Raw genomic sequence first — 7,333 nt, forward strand, 5'->3', positions numbered from 1 at the left:
GATGATGCTAGATTCCTTACTGACTTCAAGTTAACAGACCACCACTGCTCTGCCCACGTCCACAACCCTGTCCTTTCATCACAGAAAGCAAAGAGGAATAACCTGCCCTGGGCAAACCCCGTCACGTTCTCTTCCAGACACCCAGAAATGGGGTCCCAGTGGCCATGCTCTGGGGCACAGCCCTTAGTTCCCCTGCTCACCCATGGGCCATTTTGAAAAGTGCACACACTGTGTGAGAGCTGCCAGTGGTCAGGGAGTCCCCCCAGTCTCCATGAGCTTTCCAAGATGGTGCAGAGTGGCCTCACTGTGACATGGTCCTGCTGTCCCAGCTCCTGGGATGCTGCCCCTGCTGTCCCATAGACTGGAGAGGATTGTGTTACTTCCAGTGACCCTGACTTGATCCACATACACTGCTGCTTGTTCTGACTCCAGTCACAGAGGCCTGGGAGACCTTGCTGGACAAGAGGGAGAACAAGAGGACATAGGGATTCTCACCTCTTTCTTTTATTAAGTTCATCAGTGGCCAGACAATGAGTTTGTTTCTCCTTTAACTGTTCCTGCAGTAGTAACAGCTCATTATGGGGCCCTTACAGGTCTGGGCTGAGTTCTGATCTGGCCTGTTGCTTTGCTTGGAGGCTGCTGTCCTTGAGACCAGATGAACTCCCTCCTGCCACCCAGCCTGGCAGTTCATTCCATCCGTGTCACAGCTCTGTCTGCAGCACTGACAGCTCCAGCTCCCCAGTCAGGTCCCTGGCTGAGGACATGGCCTCACATCTGGGCTGAACCACCCCAGCTGTGGCACCAGCCCAGCTCTGACCTGCACAAGAAACCTGGTACCAAGTGTCCAAGAGTCCATGTGTGCAAAGGCTTTCAATTACAGCACAGACATGACATGGCCAAAGATTGGTGAATGTCTCTCTAGACCTGGGAGTGTAAAATGAGAACAAAATGCCTGAAGTCATTCAACTGAAGATATTCCTCCCCCAGCTTGGAAGAATTAGATCCTTTGCTGTAATATTGCTGGTGTCCTGTCTAATAATGGGACAAGAAAAGTTGATTCTCATACGAATTCATGGTTTATTACAAAGAACAGAATGACGTGTCTCTTCAGAGGAGAGAGAATCAACATCACTGATTAATTGAGGTTGTTTCAAAGGATGTTCCAGTGGAGCTCAAGGGACACCTGGAGGAGCCCAGAGAGGACAGAGAAAGGGACATCATCAGGAGTACACATATCAGGAGTAGCCTGAGAGTGCTTGAAGGGCGGTTTCAGAGGTGGTGGAGGTTTCTGCATAGTGGGAAAGAGCATGAGAAAGAAATAATGGCCCCAAGTGCAGCTGGGGAGGTCCAGGCTGGCCATGAGCAGAAAGGAATGTGATGGAAGGGCAGTGCTGTGGTGGAGCAGGTCAGCAGAGGGAGTCTGCATCAGCCCAAGGCTTTGTGCTTCAAGGAGCAGCTGGGGAGGATGGAGAGATCTCAGCAAAGGAAGGAAGATGCTCAGACAAGAGCAAGGTGGGGCAGCAGGGGGGATGTCTCCAGCCTGCAGGGACAGAGGTGCAGGGGATGCCACAGCACAGGACAGGCTGTCGTGGAGATGATCACGGGATGGAAAGAGGCTGAAAGCCCCACCAGACATGAGCTCCTTCTCCCCTTGGCTATGGCTGTTGTCTGCACCTCTGATGCCTGTGAGGAGACACCTTGTCCTTGCAGCACAGGGGTCTCATGGCCTCCTTGTCCCCAGCCAGGAACCTGGGAGGGGTGGGACCATAGTCCTGCCCTTGGCCTGGCACAGCCCCACATCACACTGTCCCAGGAAGGGCCCTGGGCAACGTGGGAGGGACAGGATCTGCTTTCTAAAGGGGAGTCAAGGTTGGTCCTTTGGTTAATGAAATACATCCAGGTTTACTAAGCATCAGAGAGACTTTTACTTTGCTTTTCCTGATCTGTCATCACTGCCTCCAATTTTCTGCTCGAAAAAGACCCCTGGGACAGTTTCTCAGTAGGTTCCCTCAGTGGGACCCATTAACAGTACAAGAAACTTTGGAGTTTACATCTGACTTTGACTTCTTGAGAAGTTTCATCAACTTCCTCCAGGGTCTGAGGTTCATGGGCTCAGCACCAAACCCACAAGAGGGGTCATTAAAGCACCTTGGGCTGCTCCTGTGCTGCTGAGCTGGGCTGGGCTCCTGGGACACAGGGAGCTCATGGCAGCGGCAGCGCTGCAGAGAGACAGCTCTGCCCAGGAGCAGCTCCTCTGCACACGCAGCAGGGCTGAGGGCTCTGCCTGCAGCACCGAGGGCACAGGAGCCACGCACAGAGAGATTAAAGGCAATTTGGGGTGGCTGGTTGCTGAGGATTCAATGAGACAAATCACAGTTCTAACATGGTAAGTCTCTGGCTGTAGAACAATGCAGCTGCATTTCCTGGAGGGAGACCTTAAGCTGGTACATCGCACAATTTACAGTTTTTCTTTCAGGTCTCGCTCACAGTATCTCTGTTGTAGAGGAGAAGAACACACTCCAGAGCAGGGCTTCCCTGCTGCACTGTCACAGGAACAGGGAATGATGACAACTTCTGCTGAGGGTGGCTGCAGGGGAAGCACCCAGGGTTGCCCAGGGCTGTCCTGCAGAGCAGGGTCCCTGTCTGGGGGAGATCCCCAGGCTGCTGTGGGGACAAGCTGTGAGGGAAAGGAGCATCCCTGATAAGGGCAGGAAAGGTGCTTCTGCTGTGGAGAGGGTGCTGTGTGGGTCAGTGCTGCTCACAGCTGCAGATCACCTGCAGGATTTTTCTAAGGTGATGCCCCAATGACAAGATCAATGCAAGGATTACCAGACAGATAAGGAGCATTCCTGAGCCTGTCTTTTCAGTTTCCTCTCCCAAGGGGTGGGGGGTACAGGAAAGGATAAAATTGAAAATGAGCTCTCATGCTTAAACAAGTCACTGAGACTCCTGAACTGCAACTCTGAGTGATCAGCACATCTGCCAGGAGGATCATGACATCCCTTCCCCACCCCTCTGCCTGTGCACAGCACCTGCATCACCTTGGCTGGACCCGTCAGCCAAGTCCCTGTGACCCCCTGCAGGTCAGATCCCTCCTGTGAGCAGCCCCCTGGCCTCCTGTCCCACCCAGCAAAGCCTCTGCCCTCAGGGCCGGGGGCTCCAAGGCATGAAGCAGCTCCTGTGCAGCCAGAGCTGCAGTTCCTCTGCAGAGCACAGGGGCTGAGAGCAGCTGCCCGGCACTGTTGGTGTCTGGGAGGTGGCTGCACAGCTGGGGAAGGGGGATGCTGTCTGAGTGCCCGGCTGCCTCTGCCCTGGCCTCTCTCACCCCCACCCTCACCGCATTTTCCTTCTTGCTCCCCTGCTCTGGGTCACTGCTGTTGGGATCTTGTTCTTGCTGTCAGGCTCTCTGGGGATGGCAGTTTCAGCTGCAGAGTCACAGCCTGATCTGGTGGGTCCGTTCCTGCAGGTGTGTCCATGGGCACACGTGTCCCAGCTTTGCTCTGACCTGTGGGCTGTGGGCAATGCAGTCTGTGAGCTGGGGAATGAGCTGTGTGTGTCCTGGGCTAAACGTTGGGTGCTGAGACCTTAGGAAAGGGTGAGACCTGTCATGGTCTGAGGTGGGTCCTTCTGCTCTCAGCAGTGCCTGGTGGTTTTTCAGGGTAACATGGGAGTGTGATCAGCCTCCATCTCAGAAAGGTGCCAGCCCAGGGCAGCTGGAGCAGGACAGAGGGACAGAGCAGCTGCCCTCACTCTGCACTGACCCACAGGCACCCTCAGGTCTCGCAGGACTCGCTCTGTTCTCCCTGAGTGCAGCAGAAATGCTGAGGGTTTCTGACACCCAACAACACTCTGCAGTGAATATGGGGGGATATGTAAAAAAACCTGGAACTCCTAAACTGCCTTCACCATCTCTGCTCCCTATCACTGGGAAAGCAAGTGCTGACAGCCCTTCTGTGTTAGCAGAACCAGGACAATCCCCAACGTTCCCTGCCCCACTCCTGCAGAGCTGGGCTGACTTATCAACCTGACTTATTGGCCCTGCTCTTGGTTGCACATTTTCCAGCCCCAAGCAGGGCTGCAGCCACAGTGCTGAAAATGAGTGTCTGTGTGCGACAGGGGAGGGTCTATGGGAGTTGGTTTGATTTTTGTCAGAGAACTCTGCCCTGGATTCTCACTGTCTTTTTTTTTCTCATGACAGCGCCCCGTGCTCAGGAAAAGCAAATGTCCAACAGCAGCTCCATCACCCAGTTCCTCCTCCTACCGTTCACAGACACACGGGAGCTGCAGCTCTTGCACTTCTGGCTCTTCCTGGGCATCTACCTGGCTGCCCTCCTGGGCAACGGCCTCATCATCACCACCATAGCCTGGGACCAGCACCTGCACACCCCCATGTACTTCTTCCTGCTCAACCTCGCCCTCCTCGACCTGGGCTGCATCTCCACCATTGTCCCCAAATCCATGGCCAACTCTCTGTGGGACACCAGGGCCATTTCCTATGCAGGGTGTGCTGCACAACTCTTTCTGTTTGTCTTTTTAGTTTCAGCAGAGATTTATCTTCTCACTGTCATGTCGTACGACCGCTACATTGCCATCTGCAAACCCCTGCACTACGGGACCCTCCTGGGCAGCAGAGCTTGTGTCCACATGGCAGCAGCTGTCTGGGCCATTGGGTTTCTCACTGCTCTGCTGCACACGGCCAATACATTTTCACTGCGTCTGTGCAAGGGCAATGCCCTGGGCCAGTTCTTCTGTGAAATCCCCCAGATCCTCAAGCTCTCCTGCTCACACTCCTACCTCAGGGAACTTGGGCTTATTGTAGTCACTGTCTGTTTATCATTTGTGTGTTTTGTGTTTATTATGGTGTCGTATGTGCAGATCTTGAGGGCCGTGCTGAGGATCCCCTCTGAGCAGGGACGGCACAAAGCCTTTTCCACCTGCCTCCCTCACCTGGCCGTGGTCTCCCTGTTCCTCAACACTGGCACGTTTGCCAACCTGAAGCCCCCCTCCATCTCCTCCCCAATCCTGGACCTGGTGCTGTCTGTTCTGTACTCGGTGGTGCCTCCAGCAGTGAACCCCCTCATCTACAGCATGAGGAACCAGCAGCTCAAGGATGCCCTGCGTAAACTCTTATCCCTCTGGTTTCTGAAGCAATAAACTGGCCATCTTCTTTTATACAGGAGTTTTAATGTAGCTAATTACAAGCCCAGCCTGTCAACTGTTTTTTCTGGTGTTATTGGTTGTTTTCTTATTGTGATAATGTTGTCAACCCCATTTCTAATTCACTGCTGGCTTTTCTTTTCTAACTGTTGGATGCTTAAATGAGCAGCAGTGCTCTCCTTGTCTCTAAACAGAATAAAGGGCTCTTTAGTGACTTGTTTTTCACTATATTCTTCCTGCAAGGGCTTTTTGGAGCTGCAGGGACAGTTCCTGTGCGTGGGTGGAGGGGAAAACAGCTCTGGCATGGCAGCCCTGCCAGGGAGCAGCAGCGCTTGCTCTTCCAGAGCTGTTCTGGTTCCACTCCACACTCTCCTTCTCATCCCTGGTGTTGGTGCAAGGCCTGAGTGCTCTGGCAGCTTGGTCACCGTCCTGCTGTGTGTCAGTGCTGTGGACGCAGGCAGGGACAGGCAATGGGCACTGCTGTGACAGAGCTGGCCTCAGTAACAGTACTTGCACAAGGAAAAGTTATCTTCTTTGGGCAGTGCATGATGGTTTATATCTTCTTCCAAACCTTCTCTCAAGAATATACCCAAGAAACTGGCCCACAGATGAAACCCCAATGTACAGCTGAACAGTGTGTGTGTGCAGGGCTGGCACACAGCAGTGTCCTCTCACAGCCAGGCTCCTGCCAGAGACCTGCAGGACCAGCAGAGCAGGGCTGGGCTGTGCCCCTGTGCACTGGACACCCCGTGGAAGGAGCCCCAGGTCAGTCACCATGGACTGGCCCCTCACAACCACCATTTCCAGCACTGGCTTCTCATCCACAGAGGCTGTTTTCTCTCCATGGATGGACACTCAATGAATAGTTCAGAAGTCCATGTTTGCCTTGTACAAATGAGATGTGAGCACGCACATCATGTACGTGAGGTGACATGAACCTGAGTGAGCACAAACACCATCAACTATTCCTTTCCATTCCGTGAAGGACTGTGAGACAGACGAGGTCTTGAGGTCACTTCATATTGGGAGGAACAACCTATGGGAAATCACCTGAATGCTGCACTGGGTTGTGCTTCCTTGAACTGAGCTCCCTGTGTCCATTCCTCATGATGTGGGACATGTCAGATGAGTGCAGAGCAGGTGACACAGCGCAGGGCTGAGGTGTTTCCCGTCCTTTGGGAGTGGCAACAGGAGGTTGGAGGGACACTGTGACTCCTGCCGCTGTGTGTAAAAGGGACAGACTCTGTCTCTGAGAGTCCCTGGGTGAACAAGGAGTCCTGAGACCAACTCAGATATGGATGCCTGACAGAATCTGATATTTCTGTATGTGATTCCATAGACAAATCCCACTGGATCAGTAAGATACATCTCAGCTGCCTTGAAAAGGAACATTGCAAGTGCTCCTGTCTGCTCTGTCACTCTTTCTTGTGATTCCAGATTGTGGTCTCATAAGTGTCAAGGAAACCAGAATGGCTCTTGGGTCTTTAGAAAACGCAGACCTCAAATCCATCTTCAGGAAGAGCAGGAATAGGAATGGGGAGAATAACAGGCTGGCCACCCTGCTTCCCTCCCTGGGAAGGGGATGGGACACGTCCTCCTGCAGCCATTTCCAGGAATGTGAGTGACAAGGAAGGGATTGCTGAACCCAAATGGACAGGGGAAAGAAAGGCATGTTGTGTACAGGGCGTTTGCAAGGCTCAGCCATGGTCTCCTTCTGGCCAGAGTGGTGCTGATGGGGCTCAAGAAGTGGATGCTGGGTGGGAAGTTGGCTGAACCATCCAGCACAAATATCACCAGTGATACGAAGTCCTGTGTGCAGCCAGTTACTGGTGTCATCCCTCAGTGACCAGCACTTGGACAACACTGTTGAGCATCTTTATTCTCCCCTTCTATGATGTAACCGAGTGAAGCCTTATTGCCTTTGAGGATGATGCAAACCTGGGTGGCGGCCTTGAGCAGCCGCACCTGGTTCACCCTGAGCAGGAGAGTGAGACAAGATGAGTGAGACAAGGGCTCCTTGCAAACCTGAGTTATTCTGTGATTTGACAGAATTTTTGCCTTGGGGAGGTTTCTGGAGAGAGAATAGGTGGAAGAATAGGGGAAAAAAAAAAAAAAAAAAAAAAAAAGGTAATGCAGAAGAAAAGATATGGAAGGTGTTAACGGAAGTACAGAAGTT

At 52.9% G+C, this 7,333-nt stretch overlaps 1 protein-coding gene across 1 annotated transcript; it reads left to right on the forward strand.

Moving 5' to 3' along the window:
- Positions 1-4,221: 4,221 nt before the first annotated feature.
- On the forward strand, positions 4,222-5,154 carry LOC308050712 (olfactory receptor 14J1-like; the record flags this gene model as incomplete). The annotated part of the gene is made up of 1 exon (XM_080360860.1): positions 4,222-5,154. The coding sequence occupies one exon, from the start codon at positions 4,222-4,224 to the stop codon at positions 5,152-5,154; it is 933 nt and encodes a 310-aa protein (XP_080216986.1).
- Positions 5,155-7,333: the final 2,179 nt, after the last annotated feature.

This window comes from Nesoenas mayeri (assembly GCF_963082525.1).
Source record: "Nesoenas mayeri genome assembly, chromosome: 29".
Lineage (NCBI taxonomy): Eukaryota > Metazoa > Chordata > Aves > Columbiformes > Columbidae > Nesoenas > Nesoenas mayeri.